The 22701-nt window shown below is 51.6% G+C and overlaps 1 protein-coding gene across 1 annotated transcript in view; it reads left to right on the top strand.

Moving 5' to 3' along the window:
• Positions 1-22701, top strand: part of EXOC6B (exocyst complex component 6B) — a 237274-nt gene that overhangs the window by 211969 nt on the left and 2604 nt on the right. Inside the window, exon 21 of the mRNA XM_087965745.1 lies at positions 20370-20482. Within this exon, the coding sequence (XP_087821871.1) occupies positions 20370-20482 (113 nt within the window). The remainder of the gene's footprint in view (positions 1-20369; positions 20483-22701) is intronic.

Here is a 22701-nt window from a genome sequence, read left to right as displayed (position 1 = left end):
GACCTGTCCAGGCAGGCAGGCAGGCTGCGGAAGCCTAGAGAGACTGGAAGGCCCAAAGCAAACATCAGCCAGGGGGGTTCCCGAAGGGAATGGTTCAAGGCTGACCTTCCTTCTGTGGCAGGACTAGAGATGGCCAAGGGGATGTTCCCCGCTGCAGCTCTCGGTCTGCTGTGCAGAAATTGGCTGGCAGTGAAGCTGGCTTAGATTGTCCCTGGATCTTCTGCTCTCGGTGGTTGCTGTAGATCAGTGGTCCCCAACCTTTTTTGTACCAGGGACCAGTTTCAAGCAGAAACACTTTTTCAAGGACCGGCGGGGGTGGGGTGGGGTGGGAGAGATTCTATTTTCCATTCCCAAAACTTTATGTTTACCCTACAACTAGCATTAAAGACACCTGACTGCAGTCTCTCTAGTTCTAGGTCTTGCCCAGCTGTGTAGCTACAAAATTTCATGCAGATGTTTCTCTTATCTCTGTTTGGTGAAAACAGGAATTGAATGAGGAGCATTTAGTCAGTGTGTTTTCCCTAGGAAGCTCCTGTAGTCCTTGTTTAGGGATCATTCAGAGCTACGATGGACCTCTAACATCCAGCCCAGGAAGAAACTGCTTCAAAGAAGCCGGGGGGGGGGTGGCTTTCCTGTCGCGCACCTCCTCCGAGCGCCCGTTCACCCCACCCCCCGCCCGCCAGCGCGTTCAATCCAGTGCTCCGTTCTGCCTGCCTGCCTGCGTTTCTGGTTGTTTGGGAGCAGCTTCGGCTGAGAATAATAACTATTCGCCTCTTTTTATCAGCGAAGCTGCTCCCAAACTACCAGAAACGAAGGCAGGCAGGCAGGCAGAACGCGAGCACTGGATTGAACCGCGGGCGGGCAGGCGGCGGGTGGGGTAAGCGGGCGCCGGAGGAGCTGCGGCGACAGGAAAGCACCCTGCCGGCTCCTTTGAAGCAGTTTCTTCCTGGGCTGGTGGAAGGAGCCGAGAGAGCGACTGAGAGAGGAACGAGGCGGGAGGAAACCGAAGCCGCTGAGCCAGAGAGCAGGACAGGCTTTGGTTGCTTCCTCCCTCCCCTTCTTTCATTTGTGTCCTTGATCCCTGATCCCAGCAGCATTCACCGAAGGTGAAGAAAGCCGCCATTTTTTAAAAAATTTTCTTTGCGGCCTGGTACAGAGTGCTCCACGGACGGTGCCGGTCCGCGGCCCGGTGGTTGGGGACCCCTGCTGTAGATGGCGCTTCTCCTTGGACTTCTGGCTAGAAACTTTGCCTGGCTGTAAAAGAGGTTTAAGGGATAAACAATAGGGGTCTAGAGCAGGAGTCTCCAACTTCGGCAACTTAAGACTTGTGGACTTCAGCTCCCAGAATTCCTCAGCCAGCAAACCTGGCTGAGGTATTCTGGGAGATGAAGTCCACAGGTCTTAAAGTGGCCAAGATTGGAGACCCCTGCTCTAGAGGATGTATTTTATTGGGATTTCTGAAAGATTTTGCTCAGACTCCTAATCCAAGTTTAGCAGTCCTGGGATAAGAGGAGAAGATTCATTTCATGGTTCAATTGTTTTCAAGAGAAATGAATGCAAAATAAAGCTAGCAGTGGTTTATGCGTGGTGGTGCAGTGGTTAGAGTACCGTATTGCAGGCTGACTCTGCCCACTGTCGGGAGTTCGATCGTGACCGTCTCAAGGTTGACTCAGCCTTCCATCCTTCCGAGGTGGGTAAAATGAGGACCCAGATTGTTGGGGGCAAGAGGCTGACTCTGTAAACCGCTTAGAGAAGGGCTGTAAAGCACTGTGAAGCGGTACAGTGGAACCTCTGGTCAGGACCATAATTCGTTCCCTAACTTTGACGATTTCTTCATTTTTTAATGTTTCTCTCAAGTCATAAAACATTCCTATGCTCATGATTTAATTAGGGCAATCACGGGAACCATGACAGTTTCATCTTCAGGAATTTCTGGGCCAGGGGTCGGGTTTGATCGCCACCCAAGTATGTATTTGTGACCAGATTCAAAAATTTTGTGAGTTTTTTGGTCATGGTCAGAAGCATTCGTGACTAGAGGTTCTACTGTACAGAAGTCTTAAGTTGTCATGCTCCTGTTGGAATCTGAGTCTGAGGCGGAGGCCGAGCAGCTGACAGGGAGTGGGAGTGTGGCTCCGTTGGCTGTGGAAGAAACTAGGGAAGGGCAAAGTCCGGCTGGGCAGAGCTGGCGAGAGATAGAGCAAGGGAGAGGGAATTTGGAAGAAGACCCAGGCCCACCCCCTCTTCATCCTCGGCCATGCAGGGAGGAACGTAGAAGGGAGCAACGTGAGTTGCGTGGCTTACGGGGGAGGAAAGGGCCTTGATTCCCTTCATTAGCTGCAGTTGGGAATACAGTGTTTAAAAAGGGAGTTTGCACACAGCAACTGGTTGGAAACAAATTATGTATTATCTTGTTTTGCCAAGGCTTATCTGGGTTCCTGTGTGTGTTTTGTTGGCCTTTGAACCCTGCAATTCTTATCCTGCCCTGTCCAATTAATTGCTGCAGCGTGGTTTGTGTGGATTTTTATTTACAGTTTATATGTACTTCGTTTTCGGACTGAATTTCCTCCAGTTAAAGACTGTTTTTGGGAGTTTTTTTTTCCAGCTGAAGGTAACTGGACATTGGGGGCAAATTTGGAGGTATTAAAGGGACTTTTCTTACTTATGTGACTGTGTTGTCTTTGTGCCATTTCCTGGGTCATCACATAAGTGCTATTGCTATTGCTCATGAGGCTAAGTATATATAATGCAGCCATGGAGGCCTTCTGGTGGGACACCTATATGGGAGGCTCTCATGTCTTCCTGGGGCTTTCCTGGAAGGTTCTTGTTGACCATGAGGCAAAAATATCCCTCTACTGGGTGAATCCTTGGGCTGAGATAGTCTCGAAGCTGTCCCTCCGTACGGAGGACGTGACTTGCTCCAGAGCCAAAGCTGGCACGCCAGTGGAACAGCCCAGGCTCCAACCGGGTTTCGGGAGGCCGGCTTCGGTTCCTGCAGAGCCACCTCCCCGTCTCTCTAATGGTGATCAAAGCCCTTGCCTTGGCCTGCTGGCGGCATCCGAGTCTGTGGAAGCCTGATGCGCTCGTCCTGCCAAGTCATCCTCTCTCGCACAGCAGGGAAAGCCATCTCCCACTTCGGCCTGATCATTTCTCCAGCAAAATCCTAGGCAGGTTCACACAAGGGTGAGCGCAGCAGCCCTGCCGACTGGAAACTGCCGCTCTGCTCAAGGCCTGGGGTGGAAACTGTGGCCGTGGGCGCCTCGAGGGACAATGTCTGCAGTCCGGCGCCGGTTGAAGGGGGCACTGGGCGTGAAGGGGGGCATCAGGAGAAGTCAGTTTGCCCACCTGCTGCAGCTCCAGACAGGAGCGGGGAGCCCAACCATCTCAGCCTTACCCAGCGGGAGTTCGGGTGAACGAATGTTTTTGCTTGCATCCAGGCATCCCAGTTCTCCTGCTCTCTTTTTTTTTGACATTTGGCTCTACTCAACCAGCTGTAGCTTCTGGTCGAAAAGCAAGTGTTTCTTCCGCACACAATTGTGATGACCCAGGACGTGGCACAAAGGCAACACAGTCACATAAGTATGACAAGTCCCTATAAAGCCTCCCACTTTGCCCCCGGCGTCCAGTTACCTTCGGCCGGAGGAAAAAAAAAACTCTCCCAAGAACAGTCTTTAAGTAGAGGAAATTCAGTCCGAGAACGAAGTACATACAAACGGTAAATAAAAATCCACACAAACCTAAGATGCAGCGATTAACTGGACAGGGCAGGATAAGGAATTGCAGACTTCAAAGGCCAACAAAACACACACAGTTGGGAAGACTCCAGGAACCCAGATAAGTCTCGATAACTCACGATTTGCTTCCAACCAGTTGCTGTGTGCAAACTCCCTTCTTAAACACTGTGTTCCCAGCTGCAGCTAATTAAAGGAATCAGGGCCTTTTCCTCCCCCATAAGCCACACAACTCATGTTGCTCCCATCTCCGTTCTTCCCTGCGTTCCCTAGGATGAAGAGGGGGTGGGCCTGGATCTTCCTCTGAATTCTCTCTCCCTTGTTCTACCTCTTTCCTGCTCTGCCCAGCCGGACTTTGTCCTTCCTCAGTGTCTTCCACAGCCAACAGAGCCACACTCCCACTCCCTGTCAGCTGCTCGGCCTCCCCCACCGAATCAGATTCTGACAGGGGCATGACAACAATCTTTTGGGAGACTCTTAAGTCAGGGGTGATGAGTTGTGGACTCCAACTCCCAGAATTCCTGAGCCAGCTATGCAGCCCTCTCCAAGTCTACAAGTCATCAAAGGGCCATCCATCGTTCCCCCACCCGTCCTCTTACGTCAGGGGTCTCCAACCATGGCCACTTTTAAGACTTGTGCACTTCAACTCCCAGAGTCCCTCAGCCAGAAACCCTTTCTGAGTCTCCCTAACAGGAAGAGCATGGAGCTATCCTGGGGGAACATTGCTCCCTTGCCTTTCTTGTGACAGCGGCGAGCGTAAACATGATCTCGGATCCATGTGGATGTGAAAGCACGCAGAATGTTTATAGCTGTTACACCAGATGGAACTAACTTGGACGAGGTCTATCAAAAACCTGGACCAGAATACGGTGCTCGTTAGCAGAATCCACTCTAACCCAGCGTCTCTTCCTCTTCGAAACGGTTCAGCGTAGGGACAGAACTCTTTGTCTTCGGTAAGAGGCGAGTTCAAGTTAGGGCTGACTTTCCGACGTGGACTTTGGCTGCCTTTTGCCCTCGCAGCTGACCCTGACCCTTTGCACAGGGAGGCCCCCCCCCAAAAAAAATCTGGCTCCGTGGCTTCTGAGGCCCAGCCCCGTCTGAGCGCAGGACACTGTCCGAAGTGCTGATTCCTCCGGGGCTTGGGCGGGCTGGGGGCTTGGGCGGAGCAGATCAATAGAGCTGGCGGTGGCCCCGTTTCCAAGTTCCTTCGTCTCAAGAGATTAATTGTGCACCATTTTGGCTTTCCTCCCGTTCCATTTCTCTCTCTGCTGCACTGCCCTGGCCGGGGGAGCACGTTTTGTTTTATTTCTCACTAACAATGACCTCAGCTCTTGTTTGTTTTAAAGAGTTCGTGACCTCCGCGTGGGTTTACACCACAAAGTGAGCAGCCCTAGCAGAAAAATGTGCTCCTCTCTCTCTCTCTCTCTCTCTCTCTCTCTGTGTGTGTGTGTGTGTGTACTGTCTCAGAATGCTGCAGAGCCTCCTCCCTGTGTCAAACAATGGCAGAGGTTCAAGGCTGTGAGTAAACCATGTGACACAGCTGAGTTGGCCTCTAGTAGCATCTCTGCTCAGCTGCAAGGAACAGAGCAGGCTCAGCCGCAGGTACCGTAAAACTGCCCTAGCTCCAAATAAGGACTTACTAGGAGAGTGTTTTTAAGACTACTTCTTCTTCTTCTTCTTCTTCTTCTTCTTCTTCTTCTTCTTCTTCTTCTTCTTCTTCTTCTTCTTCTTCTTCTTCTTCTTCTTCTTCTTCTTCTTCTTCTTCTTCTTCTTCTTCTTCTTCTTCTTCTTCTTCTTCTTCTTCTTCTTCTTCTTCTCCTCCTCCTCCTCCTCCTCCTCCTCCTCCTCCTCCTCCTCCTCCTCCTCCTCCTCCTCCTCCTCCTCCTCCTCCTCCTCCTCCTCCTCCTCCTCCTCCTCTCCTCCTCCTCCTTCTCTTTGTCCTTCTCCTTCTCCTAATTCTTCTTCTCCTTTTCCTCCTCCTCCTCCTCCTTCCCCTTCCTCCTCCTTCCCCACACACATTGGGCAAACACAGATGCAACAACATCAATCTTTTAATTCAATTGATTGGGCATTCAGCCTGTCAAGCTGGGTCTACCAAGCCAGGCAGAAGCACTAAGGTAGCCTTGCCCCCTCTGGGTCCTCCAGATGGGGTGGTCATGCCAGGGTTGGGATGCTGGACATCGGAATCCCTCCGCATTTGGAGAGGGGGAATGACTGCCCCAAAGGCATCCCTAAAGGACGCCGGTTGCTGTTTCCAAATAAGAGAAGACCCTCAACACACTTTTATGTACCCAGACCGACGTCTGCTTTATTCCGTTCAGCTTTCTTGGTTTGTTTGTTTTTCCCCCCCTTTGAAAACGTTTCACTTTTCATCCAAGAAGCTTCAGTTCTGACTCATTAGAGCAGAGGCCTCCCAATTGGGCAACTTTAAGACTTTGTGGACTTTCAACTCCCAGAATTCTGGGAGTTGAAGCCCCCAAAGTCTTAAAGTTGCCAAGTTTGGGGACCCCTGCGTTAGAGCTTTCAGGTAGAACTGAAGAAGCTTCCTGGATGAGAAGTGAAATGTTTTTCAAAGGAAAAAAAAACCAAAAACCTCCAGTTGCCTTTTGGCAAAAACACCTTTGGGACAACCCAAGACCTGGATGACAGAGGATCTGCGTAGACGCCAGTAGCTCCGCAGGGGAATGAAAACTGGGGATTTGGTCCTGGGAAGCCTCCGGGCGGCCTGCTTGGGAGCAGGGAAGAGGAGCAACCCGATGACTCAAAGTGAAGGAAGAGCAGGCTGGTCTTTTCCCTGAATGCCATTCTGGAGTTGAGTCATGTGAATTGTCCAGTCCCCTTTCAGAGTTCAGACGCATGTAATCACACCGAGGCCATAAATCTGTTTTCTCCCGGCCCGATAAGCTGCTCACACAACATAAATCTAATTGCCGGGTGAACGACCTTCCCCGAGATTGGAGGTTCCATCCGGGCCAGGGACTGGGTCAAACATTTTGCCTTTTGGTCAGGGTAACCCAGTTCCTAACCTCCACAACCTGCTTCCCAGCGCCCAGGGCAGGAAGGCCATCCAAGGGTCAGGCTGAGAGAGAGAGAGAGAGCAGGAGGCCGGCCTCCTGCTCCTGCTCCGCTCCAGATTCCCGCTTGGCTTCCAGATTTATCCTTAATCTGCAACAAACAGCCATAAATCCTGTTTCTTTCTCTTGGTGCCAGAGGCAGGGCTGCTCTTCCCCAGCAGTTCCCACAACCAGGCCCCGATGGATGCGAGGCCTGGATTCAGCCCGTTGCAGTTTTTCATGCACAGCTCCAGTCAAAGCTCAGCCTGGGCTGTTGTGGGGCTGGGGCAGTTTTCGCTGGCAGCCATAGAGCGTGGCCTGTGAGATGGGAGGTCTGATTAGCTTCAGCTCAGGCTGCTTGAACCCTTTGGATAGGCGGTCAGGGGCCCCCTGCAAGACGAGCTGTGTCTGCTAGTCGGTTTCTCGTGAAAACACTTGCATGGGGTGGGTTGGTGGGGATCAGAAATGGTCTAGAACAGAGCTGGAAGGGACTTTGGAGGTCATCGAGTCCAACCCCCTGCTCAAGCAGGAGACTCTAGACCGGGTGTCAGCAACCTGCAGCTCTGGAGCCGCATGAGGCTCTTTGGGCCCTCTGCTGTGGCTCCCTGCTGGGTGATCCCACCACTGGCTGGCCCTGCCCCTCGCTCTCCCCTCCCAGTCACTCCTCGCCTGGGCTGACAAGGTAAAACACAAAAAAACAGAAATGAGAGGGAGGGAGGGAAAGGGAGAGAGAAAGAGGGGGGAGGGAGGGAGAAAAAGAGAAAAAAGAGAGAGGGAGAAAGAGGGAGAGAGAAAGAGAGAGAGAGACCCATTTCCCACAGAAAACACCGGGAGCCACAAAACCTGGGTAGGCATGGTGGGGTGTGTGTCATATGACTGGGTGGGCGTGACATTGAATTGGCCACACCCACCCAGGTTTTGTGGCTCCCGGTGTTTTCTGTGGGAAATAGGTCCAAATGGCTCTTTTGAGTGTTTAAGGTTGCAGACCCCCTGCCCTAGACCGTTCCAGGCAGGTGGCTGTCCAGCCTTTCCTTTTAAAAACCTCCCGCGTTGGAGCACGTGGAAGCAAATGGCTCCAGGAGGGCTCCTCTTTGTGGCCTCTGGAGGGCCCAGGCTGCTGGTGAGTGAGGCTGCAGACCGGCTGGGCAAGGTCAGGCACTCTTTGCCTTGGCATTCCCTGATGTGCCCAGACAAGTTCCAGGAGGCTCCTTGGAGCCTCGGCTGGCATTGGGGGGCAGCTACGGGTTCAGGCCAGTGGCTAGCCCATCTTCCAAAGGCTCCCATCCGCCTCTCTGACTCACAGCTTTCTGGGGTGCAGCATCTGTGCGGCACCCCTTAAATGGCCAGCTTGAGCGGCAGGAGGTACCAGGAGGCTAATCTCAATCCTTATCAGAAAAGAGCGGGAAGGGAACCTCGGAGGTCTTCTAGTCCAACCCCCTGCTCAAGCAAGAGAACCTATCCCACGAGGTTTGCTCAGCTGAAGAGGTGGCAGAGACCCCCGGGGGCTCCTTAAAGGAGAATATTTGTCGCTCGGGGATGGACTGTGGGGTCCCTTGGTGGGTTCTCGGAGCTGGGTGGTTTTCTGGCAGACGTTTCATGACCCAAACTAGGTAACATCATCAGTGGCGGAAGGGAGTGGGGGTTTGCAGGGGGGAGGAGAAGGAGGATAGTCTGGTCCTGGATGGTCTAAAAGCTTGGCTGTTGTCTTGAAGACGTTTTATTATCCAAACTAGCTAACATCATTATCAGTGACACTGATGACGTTACCTAGTTGGGTCATGAAATGTCTGCCAGAAAACAACCAAGCTCGGAGAGCACCAAGGCCCCCCCAATTATTGTTATTGTTGTTGTTGTTGTTGTTATTATTGTTGTTGTTGTTGTTGTTGTTGTTATTTCCTCCTCCTCCTCCTCACACTGATGAGGTTACCTAGTTTGGGTCATGAAACCATTGCCAAGAAAGCTGGCAAAGTTCTCAGAGCACCAAGGCCCCCGTGTTTCATCCCTGAGCTACAAATATTCTCCTTTATTGAGCCCAAGGGCTCTCTCCCATCTCTTCCCGCTGAGCAAGACCCCCCCCCCCGCTTGTTGTCCCCCCCCTTCCCACCCCCTCCGATGCACCCCCAGGGCAGACAGGGTCCTGGGGAAGCCCCCTTGCCCTACTGCAGCCTCCTTTGGCCTCCGCCTTTGCCCTTTTGCCCGCTTCTCCGGCTATATCCATCCATCCAGATCCTCCTTGCACGAGGGCTTGGCTCCCCTCGCCTGTGTCTCCCCGGAGGACGCCACGGTAAGGAGGCCGGGGCAGAGTGCTTGCAGCTCCCTCGCACTCCCTCCCCCTTGCTGGCCCTTGGCCGCTTCCACCGGAGTGTTTAGAAACCCTTGGTGAGTGCGCCAGGGAGAGAGAGAGAGAGAGAGAGAGAGAGAGCAGCAAGCAAGTTCAAGGCAAGGGTGAAACTCTTGGGAGATAATCAGAAAGTTCAGGCGGAGGTGACGGCAGCCACCGCAGTTTCACACAGACTGCCTGGGGTGACCGGGAAATCACCCCTTCCTCTGTGCCCTGCCCTTCCCCGGTAAACAAAAGCAACCTGCCATTCACAAGGAACTTGGCACCCTCGTCCGGGAGCCGGGCACGGTAGCAGCCCAGACCGGCTCCCTGGCAGGTACATCGTCTGCTGGAGGAGGTGCCAGGGAGGAAAGAGGGGGAGGGGGGAAACCGTGGCTTTTCCTCAGTCTGCCCTGGGCTGTGCCCGGGATCACCCTTTTCTATGTGCCAACCTTCAGCCGAATAGCCTAAGTCAGGGGTCTTCCAACTTGACAGCTTTTAAGACTTGTGGACTTCAACTCCCAGAATTCCTCCTCCAGTCCATGTTTAGCTCAGGAATTCTGGGAGTTGGGAGTCCACAAGTCTTAAACTCGCCAAGGTTGAAGACCCTTGGCCTAAGTCAAGGGTCTCCCAAACTGGGCCACTTTAAGACTCGTGGACTTCAACTCCCAGAATTCCTCCTCAGTCCATGTTTAGCTCAGGAATTCTGGGAGTTGGGAGTCCACAAGTCTTAAACTCGCCAAGGTTGAAGACCCTGGCTAGTCAAGGGTCTCCAAACTGGGCCACTTTAAGATCGTGGACTTCAACTCCCAGAATTCCCCAATGCTGGCTGGGGGAATTCTGGGAGTTGAAGTCCACAAGTCTTAAAAGTGGCCCCGTTTGGGAGACCCTTGACCTAAACGGCTGCTGGCCCTGCCTTGCCACCTTCCGGATTTTGCTGCCAGGAGATGCAGAGGCGTAGGCACAAAGCTTTGGGCAAAACCCAACCCCTGGGCATTCGTTTCAGTCTCATAGACAGGAGGGAGGGATGGTTGTGCCAGGTGAGAGGCCCCAAATCTCTCTTCCTGTAATGCGCCTCTGTCATTGGGGGCTCTGCAAACAAGGCCTTGACTTCCTTGGCAGTCGTATTTTCTCCTCCGTCTCCCAAGTGGCTTCCTCTCGTCCCATACTTCTTCTTCTCCAGTCCCTGGGCCTTCTCCTCCTCCTCCTCCTCCTCACTCTTCTCGGAGATGCGGCAACGGTCATAATAGCAAAAAATGGCCCTGAGTCGACTTCTCTCAGTGCCTTCAGTGCCGTGGTAACTTCAAACAGTCACTAAACCAATGGTTGTAAGTTGAGGGACCGTCTATGGCTGGTCCATAGTTTCATTTTTTAAAAAATGTTTATTGAAAGTTTAAAATATATGTATGTATGTATGTATGTATGTATGTATGTATGTATGTGTGTGTGTGTGTGTGTGTGTGTGTGTATATATATATATATATATATATATATATATATATATATATATATATATATATATATATAAAGAAACATGTTCTCACATTTTTGCAACGTTTTCATAGCAGTGTACATTTCTAAGTGTCAATTAAAGTCATTTGTTACAAGTAAATCTATAACTTGTTTCCTAGATCCTTACTTTTTTTGGTTATTATTACAATTATAATACAATATTTATTTAATTTTATTACTTTACATATGTACATAGCTATATATACATTTATCTTTATTTCCATTTTCCCTTGTTGTTGGTTTAATCGGTTTCACCCAACATCTTTACTTCCGTTTTATGCAACCATTTGTACCATATATTCCAAGTTGTAAAAAAACCTCCCCCTCTTCCTTGTTTTTTTAGTAACATGGTTAGTCTAACCATTTCTGCACATTGGTGGATTTTATTAGCTATTGCCAGGTCCGTGGGTGTCATTGTTAATTTCCAGTTTTGGGCAAAGGCTATCCTTGCTGCTGTAATGATATGTGATATCAGATGCTGGTGTTTTTTTGCTCCGTGTTGGTTCTGTCATTCCAAGTAGAAAGGTCTCTGGGTTGAATTTAATCTTTAGTTTTGTCATCTCTTCTAACCACGTTGTGTATCTTAGACCACTACTTTTAGTCTTTAGGACATGTCCACCACATGTGAAAATACGTTTCCTGGCTAAAGTTGCATTTCCAACATTTGGGTGACATATTAGGGAACATCCTAGCAAGTCTTGCTTCACCCGTTTTTCAATGGGGAGGAGAACTGAGTGCATTAAAATCCAGTTTGAACGAAGACCCAAATGGGCCCCTGCTTTCCCTTCCCCTTCTAGCCTGACCTTCCGTGCTCTTCTCCTTCCTCTTCCCCTTCTTCTTCCTTTTTCCCCCTCTCCCTTTTGTCCTTCCTTTCTCATCCATTCTTTATGTAAGGGTGAAACCGTTCGTTTTGGGCCCCTGGTTCCCTTTTTGTGCTGAATTCACATCCGTTTCTGCTGCATCACCTTTTCTTATGATTCAAGTGGGGGAACCGAAAGGGAGAGAATAGGAGAAGCCATTAGAGTAGAGTAGAGTACAATAGAATAGAATAGAATAGAATAGAATAGAATAGAATAGAATAGAATAGAATAGAATAGAATAGAATAGATATAGGAGAGGAAAGAGGAGGAAGAGAAGAGAAGAGAAGAGAAGAGAAGAGAAGAGAAGAGAAGAGAAGAGAAGAGAAGAGAAATATGGAATAGAACAGAACAGAATTATTTATTGGCCAGGTATGATTGGACACACAAGGAATTTATCTTGGTGCAAATGCTCTCAGTGTACATAAAAAGAAAAGATACATTCGTCAAGAATCATCAGGTACAACACTTAATGATAGTCATAGGGTACAATAAGCAATCAAATCATACTAGGAAACAGTCAATATAAATTGTTAGGATACAAGCGACAAAGTTAAAGCCATACAGTCACAAGTGGGAGGGGATGGGTGATAAGGAGTGATGAGAAGATTAATACTGTAGTAATAGTAGTGCAGACTTTATAAATAGCTGGACAGTGTTGAGGGAATTATTTGTTTAGCAGAGTGATGGCGTTCGGGGGGAAAACTGCCTTGTGTCTATTTGTTCTGGTGTGCAGTGCCCTATAGCGTCGTTTTGAGGGAAGGAGTTGAAACATGTTCATGTCCGGCATGGGATTCAAACCGGTCTAGAAGGTTGAGGGGTTGTACTTCCACGCCCACCTCCCACGAATTAAGAAAACAGATTCACCTGTTTCCCTTTCCAAAGGGGGAACCTCCCAGCATTCTCCAAATGTAGCCTGAGGTCTTATATTGCAGAGATCTCCAAACTCGGCCACTTTTAAGACTTGCGGACTTCAACTCCCAGAATGCCCCAGCCAGCGCATGCTGGCTGGGGCATTCTGGGAGTTGAAGTCCACTAGTTTCAAAAGTGGCCAAGTTTGGAGATCTCTGCTTTAATTGGAAGTAAACGTTTGCCTAGAAAAAGAAAGGGGCAGCCCCTCCTCTTGGGGCATTGGGGAGGCCACCTCAAAAGCTTCTAATTGTACATCTCTCTTGTTAAGTTGTGTTTCCCCCTCTCCCTCCTGTATCTCAGCTGCCATTCTTAGCTCTTCCTGATATCCTGGGCTCCCTACAGAATGGCCCGGGGGTCAAGGCTGCCACCGCCAGAGAAAGGAGATGGCCAGACCGAGTGCCTGCAAATTGGCCGCTCTGTCTCGTCTCCCCACACCCCACAACTCCTGTTTTTGTTTCTCTGTTCCCTCCCCCTCCCAAGGGGTGGGCTTCTCTGCTCAGGGCACGAGCGACAGAGACAGACACACAGACATCCGGCCCGAAGGTCAAGACCCCCGTTGCCCTTCTTCTCCCCCCTGGGCGCAAGGGGCCTCTGTTGGCACGTGGCTGCCTGCAGGGGGAGGGAGGGAGGGGAGTAACCAAGGGGGGGCCCATCCCCTCTGCAGTGGGGCTGCTGGCTGCAGGGACTGCGCTGCCAAGGGGGAAGGGTGGGGACAGATCCGGAAAAAATTCCTTGGAGGCCAGAAGGAGAAAGAGGAGACAATCCACTCGGCACGGTTGCAAGTCCCTTTCCTGTGCTGATTTCCTGGGAACATTCAGATAACAGATAATCAGAGTTGGGAGGGACCTTGTAGGTCATCTAGTCCAACCCCCTATTGTTTCTCTTATTCCTTTTTTTTCTTAAGAGGAAGACCCAACACCATTTCTGACAGATAGCGGTCCAGTCTCTTCTTGAAAGTCTCAAGTGATGGAAGCTCCCATAATTTCCGAAGGCAACTTCTGTTGATTGTTCTCAGAAAGTTTCTCCTTATATCCAGGTTGAATCTCTTCTTGCTCAGTTTCCATCCATTATTCCTTGTCTGGCCTTCGGGTGCTTTAGAACAGGGGTCACCGACGTTGGCAGCTTATAAGATGTATGGACTTCAACTCCCAGAATTCCTCTGCCAGTTTGCTGGCTGAGGAACTCTGGGAGTTGAAGTCCACACATCTTAAAGTTGCCAACGTTGGAGACCCCTGCTTTAGAAAATAGCTTGACCCCTTCCTCCTCTCTGTGGCAGCCCCTCAGATATTGGAAGACTGCTATCATGTCTCCCCTGGTCCTTCTCTTCACCAGACTAGCCAAGACCAGTTCCTGCAACCGTTCGTTGTATGTTTTAGCCTCCAGTCCCCTCATCATCCTGGTTGCTCTTCTCTGCACTTTTTCTAGAGTCTCAACATCTTTTTTATACTGTGTTGACCAAAACTGGATGCAGTACTCTAGGTGTAGTCTTACTAAGGCTTTATAGAGTGTATTAGTACCTCCCTTGATCTTGATTGTATCCCTCTGTTAATGCAATTTAGGATTGCATTGGCTTTTTTGGTTGCCGCTGCACATTCCTGGCTCATATTTAACTGGTTGTCCACTAAGATACCAAGATCCCTCTCACAGTTACTGCTATTGAGCCTGGTTTCACCCAGTCTATATGTGTCATTTTGGTTTTTCTTGCCTAAGTGTAGGACTTTACTTTTCTCTACACTGAATTTCATTTTGTTAGAATGTTCCAGTGTTCTAGTCTATCAAGATCCATCTGGATCTTGTTTTCCCTGGGGTCAGAGCAGGCGAATGCTGGCTGGGGAATTCTGGGAGTTGAAGTCCACCAGTCTTAAAAGTGGCCAGGTTGGAGAGTACCCCCATTTAGTTGTTTATTGATTTTATTCCATTTCTATGCCGCCCAACTCGCCTGAGGGAGGGTATTTTGATACGAAAGCTGAGCCGAGGAAACTCCGAAGAACGCTCGGTTTGCCTCGTCGCAATCTGGCGTTACCAGAAATAGCCCTGAATCTTTCCCGGGAATAAATTACAAGCATTTACAGATGGAAAAAAAAAAGGAAAACAGCTTATATATGTGGCAAGTACAGATGTGAATATTTCTGGACTCCGTCCACTGGAAAACTAATAAAGACAGAAGACTGAAAAAACAGGCCCAGGAGCCCGTCCAAAAATAACTGCAGTCGGGAGAGAGATAGGATGCAGCTCTACAGAAGGCTTCACGCTACACCCCTCCCTACTCCAGTCAGAGTACGGAATAACGAAGAGTTGGAAGGGACTTTGGAGGTCTTCTAGCCCAACCCCTTGCTTGGGCAGGGAAATCTATACCATTTCAGACAAGTGGCTGTCCAGTCTCTTCTTGCAAACTTCCCGTGTTGGAGAGTTCACAATTTCTGGAGGCAAATTGTTCTATTGATTAATCATTGTGGCTGTCAGGAAATTTCTCCTAGTGCCGCTGCGGAGAAGGGGCCGAATAATAGGATACCAGAGTTGGAAGAGACCTCAGAGGTGATCTAGTCCAGCCCCCTAACCCTAACCCTAACTCTAAGCCAGGGGTCTGCAACCTTAAACACTCAAAAGAGCCATTTGGACCCGTTTCCCACAGAAAAGAAAACACCGGGAGCCACAAAACCTGGGTGCGTGTAGCCAACTCAACGTCACTCCCACCTAGTCACATGACACCCCCTGCCACACCTACCCAGGTTTTGTGGCTCCCGGTGTTTTCTGTGAGAAAGGGGTCTCTCTCTTTCCTTCTGTCCCTCTCTCTCTCTCTCTCTCTGTCTTTTTTCTCTCTCTCTCCCTCTCTCTCTCTCACCCTCCCTCCCTCTTATTTCTGTTTTGTGTGTTTTACCTTCTCAGCCCAGGCAAGGAGTGACTGAGAGGGGAGAGCGAGGGGCAGGGCCAGCCAGTGGTGGGAATCACCCAACAGGGAGCCACTGCAGAGGGCCCAAAGAGCCGCATGCGGCTCCAGAGCCACCGGTTGCTGACACCTGTCCTAAGCCATTCCAGACAAACAGCTGCCCGGTCTCTTCTTGAAGATCTCCCGTGATGGAGCTCCCACAATTTCTGGAGGGAAGAAGCCCGCTTGGAGGGCAGATGAGTAGAAGGTCCGGTTTGCAGCCTGGCCTCCTCCACTCTGTCCTAGGAAGACCCCTGTCATGTGAACTCAGTTCTCAACAGGCGCCACGAGTGGAGGGGATCGCTACCCATCCATGCAAACTTAAGTCTCTTTCTGAACCAAGGAGGGAGGGTCTCGGGGTGAGGGCTTCCTGGGAACCAGAGCAGGGTGGTGTGGAGGGAGTTGGAATGTCTGCAGCCCTTCCCGATGGGAATTGCCGGAGCCAAAATTAGCATATTTGGGAGGCCCCGGTAGGGAAGGTGGATGACGTTGGCCATTGGACAGGTGCGCGAAGCTTGGAGGGGGATGCTGGACGGTGACGCAGGGCCTGTGGGAAGCAGCCCCCTCCCCTGCCAGGAAGAGCCCTGCCTTACTCGGAGGAGCCCCTGTGTTGCACCACGCAGGGGGCCGCTGGAGCTGCCTGATGAGCAACTCCGACCGGGCGGCTGGTGGCATCTCAGCTCCTCCGGTGGGCGTGGTCTGTCCTAGCCTTTATCCTCTGGGTGGGTTACCCCTCCCCCCTCACGTTCCGGCTAATTGCTTTTGTAATCTGAATTTCCTTCAGGGTTTCTGTCCGCTGCAGGGGAGCCAGGCCTTCGTGATGGGTTATCTTTGGCAAGCAGGGCGCAAGCGCTGTGGTTTCTTTGGTTGGGTTCCTATCACGATGCCGGGTTCGTGAATAAAACCGCCCTGTCTGCAGAAGGGGAGAGAAGAGCAGTTCCGAGAGAGGGCGCCCCCAACACTGCCCTGCCTAAAAAAACACGAGTGCTGGACAAGGGGTGGGCTGCTGCGGGTTCGGGAGAGCCGCTAGCTAAGATATCGGTGCAGTTCGGACAACGCCCAGGTCCTCCACTCCTGGCTGGCCCCGCCCACCCTGCCCCTCCTCTCCCAGGAGTCCCACTTTGCCCATTTTGGACGCAGGGAAGTGCAGGGGGTGCACGGAGGCTCCGGGAGGGTGAAAAACGGGCCTCCCGGAAGTTTGGGCAGGCTAGGAATGGGCCCGTTTCCTGGCTTCCAGAGAGCCTCCGGGGCCCAGGGAGGCCATTTTCGCCCTCCTGGAGGCTTGAGGAAAGCCTCGGGAGCCCGGGAGGGCAAAAACGCCCCCCCCCACCATGGTACAGGAGGCCAACTAGGCCACACCCATCATGACCAGGCCCACCCAGAAACCGGGCGGAGACCCCTTTGCTAATATTTGTGAAGCCCACCCTAGCGGCAGCTCTGAAGGGCACCTGGTGGCCTTCCTCAGAGAAGGGTCAGGTTTGGATGGGGCAGGGTCTTCTTCTTCTCCTCTTCCTCCTCCTCCTCCGCAGAAGCCGCCTTTCAGCTTCTCTCTGCAATTCAGCAAGCAGAGTTTTTTTTCGTCCTCGTGACTCCGGAGGCTGCTGCTTCGCTGGCTGGGGGGATACTGGGAATTGGAAGTCCACAAGCCTTGTCAGCTTGTCACGGTTGGGCACCCCTGGCTTAAGTCTTGTCCTCTCCAGTGAGCTGCTCTCTCGGTTAACTGGTTTCCTTTCAGAAGCTGGGTGAGCTGCCTGAGATCGTTTCCACCTCCCGAGATAAATGTTCAAAAGACAGAATGAGAAAGAGACGGGGGGGAGGGAGGGAAGAGGGAAAGAAGGGAGAGAAAGAAAAGAGGGAGGGAGGGAGAGACTGGAAGAGAAAAAACGAAGGGAGGGAGGGGAAGAGAAAGAGGAAGGAAGGAAGGAAGGGAAAGAAAGAAAGGAAAAGGAAAGGAAAGGAAAGGAAAGGAAAGGGAAAGGAAAGGAAAGGAAAGGAAGATAAAAAGGGGAAAGAAAGGAAAGGAAAGGAAGATAAAAAGGAAATAAAGGAAAGGAAAGGAAAGGAAAGGAAAGGAAGATAAAAAGGGGAAAGAAAGGAAAGGGATAGAAAGGAAAGGAAAGGAAAGGAAAATGAAGATAAAAAGGGAAAGAAAAGGAAGATGAAAGGAAAGGAAGATAAAAAGGGAAAGGAAGGTGAAAGGAAAATAAAAAGGGAAAAGAAAGGAAGATAAAGGAAAAGAAAGGAAAGGAAAATAAAAAGTGGAAAGAAAGGAAGATAAAGGAAAAGAAAGGAAAGGAAAATAAAAAAAGAAAGGAAGATGGAAGGAAGGGAAGGAAAGAAAATAAAAAGTGGAAAGAAAGGAAAAGAAAGGAAAGGAAGATAAAAAGGGAAAGAAATGAAAGGAAAGGGGAAAGGAAAGGAAAGGAAAGGAAAGGAAAGGAAAGGAATAAACTCAGCTTATAGATTGGTCCAGCCACCCTGCCTCCCCTGGGATGACTTCTCCAGGTCTCTTCCCCAAATCCCATCCACGTTGCAGGTGACTCCTGGCCAGGTGTGGGTGGGGAGTGAGGAAGGAACCTGGGCGCTTCATCCTGTGGGGGGCAGCTGATGTGTGAGCCAACCATGGGCGGGAGGGGGGGACCGGAGAGCTTCTGTGTCTCCTCCTGGGCTTCTCCTCCAGGACACCTTTCACCAGACATGGGCTCTCCCGAGTTCCCCCAGCTCCACCCCTCCCCTCCTTAAGAAGCCAGCAGCCCCTAGCCACCCCCTGTGTCCCCCCATACCCCAGGGCGGGGCAGTTGTCCTCCCTGCTGCAGGCCAGGCTTCTCTCCCCAGCCAAGCAGACCGAGGGGGTGGAGTGGGGGCTCCTTCCCAACGAGGGGTGTGTGCTTCTCTGTGTGTGTGTGTGTGTGTGTGTGTGTTGGGGAGGGCGCATTGCCAAGGGGGATGGATGGCCCTGCACAGCCAGCTCTCCGGCCCAGAGGGATTAATGGCATTTGCATAATCTTTATTTTGGAACCTGTCCCAGCCGATAGTGGCCGGGTGGGTGCAAGAGCCACACTGGTGTCTTCACTCAGGACCCTCCCTCTCCGCCCCCCGCCCCCCCACTTAGGAGGTGAAAAGTTGAAAGGGGGAGAAGGAAGAAAGTAAGTCCCCATTTCTGGGCCGCATAAATCCTCCAGCCCTTGTCAGGCCTCCCATCCCGGTTGTGTTGTTGCAGCCACTCTCCACGTGCGTGTGAAGGAAAGGGGGTGGGTGGGTGGCAGCCCAGCCGCAGACCCCTCCCAGCCCAACCGCGTGTCCACAAGACGGATGGGCCGAGGGATGGCAGAGCTGCTGGCCATCCTTCTTCACCTGTGCCCGCCTGCTGGTCTTGGCTGGCGGAGACCGGACTCGGAATAACGAGAGTTGGAAAGGACCTTGGAGGACTTCTAGACCACCCCCACTGTTCAAACAGGAGATCTTATACCCGCGATGGCGAACCTTTGGCACGCGTGCCAGAAGTGGCACGCAGAGAGGTCACCCGGAAGAGGCTCACTACGTCTGCACGCGCGCGCCCCACCAGCCCGCTGATGGTCGGGTATCTGCCGCGCACGCATGCTCAGAGGCGTGCCGGGGAGGGGGTTGTGTGCGCATGCGCAGAGGTGTGTGGTGGTGGTGGGGGTCGCACGCACATTGCATCATGGGTGCAGGCACGCAAGCGTGCGCTCTTTTTGGCACGCAAATGTGGGAAAAGGTTAGCCATCAGTTCCCAGTGATCCCCAACCTTACGCCGGCCCAGTATCCCTAACCTTTTGGCGCGCCGGTGGGGCGGGCATCTTGATGAAAAAGGCTTCCAGTGAGCTTTCCCGGGAAAGCTCACGGGACGCTTTTTTCAAAAGTGGCGGCGCCCAGTGAAGAGGCTGGTAGGACTGTTCCACGGACCGTACCGCGTGGACCTGGTTGGGGACCCTGCCGTATACCATTTCAGACAAATAGCTGTCCAGTCTCTTCCCAAAAAGTGATGAAGCGCCCACAACTTCTGGAGGGCCAGCTGTTCCACTGGTTAAAATTACAGTGACCAAGTTGGAGACCCCTGGCCTGGATCACGGAGGCTGCAGCTCCGTTCTCTCCGTGATGTCTTCTGCAGATCTCCAGCCTGCTTCTGCCCCCCAAGCCTCCTTCAAGAGGCGAGACATCGGTTTATCTGGTTTCTCCGTTTCCATTTTTCAGCTGGATTTACGTAGAAACTTACACACACACAGACACACACACATAAACCCCTGGAGCTCCCCAAAAGATCCTCTAGCCAGCTCACCCATTGCTGGAGGAGTTTCTTGGCAAGACATGGGGCCTGTTCGGACCCAGAAAGAAGGGATCCAAGGTCAGGGGGTGGACAGTCCACTCATTTTGCTCAGGTGGCTGCCATCCATTCAAGGTGTCCATGCAGAGTCTCCATCATCCAGGTGCTTTTTTCCAAAAAAGCAATTGGACTTTCTTGCTTGTTTTTTGCTTGAAGAGGTTTCGCTTCTCATCCAAGAAGCTTCTTCAGTTCTGGGTTAGGGTTGAACTGAAGAAGCTTCTCGGATGAGAAGCGAAACATCTTTAAAGAAGAAAACAAAACAGAAAGTCCAGTTGCCTCTTGAAAAAAGCACCTTTGGGGCCACCATGACCTAGAGGACTGAGAAATCTCCACAGACTTTCTTGGTTGTTTTTCCTTGAAGAGGTTTCGCTTCTCATCCAAGAAGCTTCTTCAGTTCTGGGTTAAGGTTGAACTGAAGAAGCTTCTTAGATGAGAAACGAAATATTTTCCAAAGGGGTGGTGGTGGAAATAATACCAAGAAAGTCCTGTTGTCTTTTGGAAAAGCACCTTCGGGAACTCTATCCGAGAGGTTTAGCGTTCATCGAAACCTGTTGCGAGAGCTTAGGGGAGGCCTGAGGTTGAATCCCAAGAAGGATGCCTTCATTTAGCCTTCTGTGTCCTGGTACGCTGTCGTAGCGATGGTCATTTTACAGGTTTTGAAGGACACAGCCTCTCAAGCTTTCCGAGGTTGTCTCAGGGCCCGCCTTTTCCTCTTTCAGCTGCTGGATCTCTTTCTCCAGTGGGACTGGTCGACGTACCTGGCTGACTACGGGCAGCCCACCTGCAAGTACCTTCGGGTGAATCCGACGACCGCGCTGGCTTTACTGGAAAAGTGAGTGTGTCCTTCCGGGCGCTGACCACCCCCTCCCCCCCTCGCTTTTGCTGCCTCCTTTGCTGCCCAGGATGCCTGGGGTGGAGGGTGGGTGGCCGGGGGTATGGCTTGCTTCGTGACGGGCCCAGCCTTGCATGACAGCTTCTGCTTATGGCGATGCTTGCAGCTGTGGCTGGTTGTGTCTCCAATGCACGCTGACTGGCCAATGGGGATAAAAGGCCTGGGATTCAATCGATCAGTCAATCAATCAGAGTAGAGCTGGAAGGGACCTTGGAGGTCTTCTAGTCCAACCCCCTGATCAAGCAAGAGAACCTTTACCATTTTGGACAAATGGCTGGCCAATCTCTTCCTGAAAAGCTCCAGGGATGGAGCACCCACAGCTTCTGAAGGCAAGTCGTTCCACTGGTTAATTGTCCTCCCTGTTAGGAAGTTTCTCCTCAATTCCAGGTTGCTTCTCTCCTTGGTTAGTTTCCATCCATTGTGTCCTGTCCTGCCTTCAGGGGCTTTGGAGAATGGATGGACTCCCCTCTTCTTTGCAGCAGCCCCTCAAATATTGGGATACTGCTATCATGTCCCCCCCCCCAGTCCTTCTTTTCTCTAGACTAGCCAAATCCAACTCCTGCAACGGTTCTTCATATGTTTTAGTCTCCAGGCTTTTAATCATTTTAGTTGCTCTACTTTGCACTTTCTTCAAAGGATCAACATCTTTTTTGTAACCTGGTGACCAAAACTGGCTTGCAGCATTCCAGATGTGGCCTTATTGAGGCTTTATAAAGTGGTACTAACACTTCATGCGATTTTGAAGTATTGGTGAGGGAGGAGGAGATTCTTGGGGTGAGGGCCACGTGTGAGTGCATTGGAGGCCTTTTCTTTGGGGGGGGTCCTCCTTGCGTGGCCCCTGGGAGAAGGTGACAGGAGGACCTTCCCTGTGTGGTCCTTGAACCTGTCGTGGCCTGCCAGCAGCTGGCGGAGCTAGCAGCAAGAGTCAGACAGTAGTGAGGAGGTTGGGGAGGAACCTGGGCCAGTCCTGGAGGCTGAGGAAGGCTCAGATGAGGGCTCTGCATCAGAGGCAGAGATGGGGGCCAGGGCAGTCTGGCAGTCATCAGCTGTCTTCGGGCTCAGACAACAGTGAGGCGGGGGAGCAGCTGGAGCCGGTTCCAGAACTGCAGAACTGCCAAAAGAAAACTGTTACGAACTAAGGGTCGTCGTGGGAGTAAAGCCACAAGTGGACGGTGAATGCCACTTCCCATAGGGATTAAAAGAAGAGCAAAAGGGGAGGTTTTGTTTTTTTGCAGAAAACGATTCATCGTTGCATCAGTGTGAAGATCTGTCTGTGCATCTCAGAAACTCTGTGCTGAGCCCTTCCTTGTCAGCACTGCGTTTGGACATATTTACCAGGCAGCTTTCTGAGATAGATAAGGTTTGAGCTCCTAATTATACCCCTGAAAGACTGTTTGCCAGGTCTTTGGCTGAATGTGAATGCAATAAATTCACCTTCATTTAACAAAAGGGGTTTGGTCGTGACAAAGAGTCTGCTTAGTGCTTTTTGGGGAAGCCCGGGACAGAACAGGACCAGGCAAGACCCCTGTCGGACAGTTACCCTGCAGGAGCAGAGCTGGGGGCAGGAAGGGGCTGGGCTGGCAAAGGAGGGGGGTCTCTCGCTGGTGCTTGCATGTGCCACTTTGGCTGCTGGGACGGATGGCCGTTGGGGCTCTTTGGGACCAGGTCCAAGGACTGTGGGGCCGAGGGCCACCGCCTGGGGCAATGAGAGGTCCTGTAACCAAAGGGCTTCACCTTCTCCTCGGTCAGGCTCCAAGTTCCCCCGTGGTCCTTAGGAGAACCTGCAAAGACTTAGTCAGAGTGCTGCCCTTCGGCCTTGGCTGCCCTTCCCGTTGCCTCTTCTCCGTGCTGCAGGGCTTGCATGGCCTCTTGGGGGCAGTGGGTGAGCCAGGAATAGGAGAGACAGCTGTACCAGCCGCTGCTTAACTTCTCCTTTGGTTTATCTCTCCTTCCTCCCCACCCCCTCCCTCCTCCTGGCAGGATCTCCCGAGAGTAAGTATGCGTGGGGTGGCTTGGCTGGCATCCTCAGCCCATACAAAGGCAAGGGGTGCCCAGGACTCGTCCTGGAACTTGAGTCTTCTAATGTCCCAAAGGTGCTTTATCCAAAAGGCAACTGGACTTTCTTGATTTTTTTCTTTCCTTTGAAAACCTTTCACTTC

The sequence above is a fragment of the Notechis scutatus genome, chromosome 4, assembly GCF_049901735.1.
Source record: "Notechis scutatus isolate UNSWTSFEM ecotype Mainland chromosome 4, rNotScu1.2, whole genome shotgun sequence".
Lineage (NCBI taxonomy): Eukaryota > Metazoa > Chordata > Lepidosauria > Squamata > Elapidae > Notechis > Notechis scutatus.
This window is presented reverse-complemented; position numbering and strand designations above follow the sequence as displayed.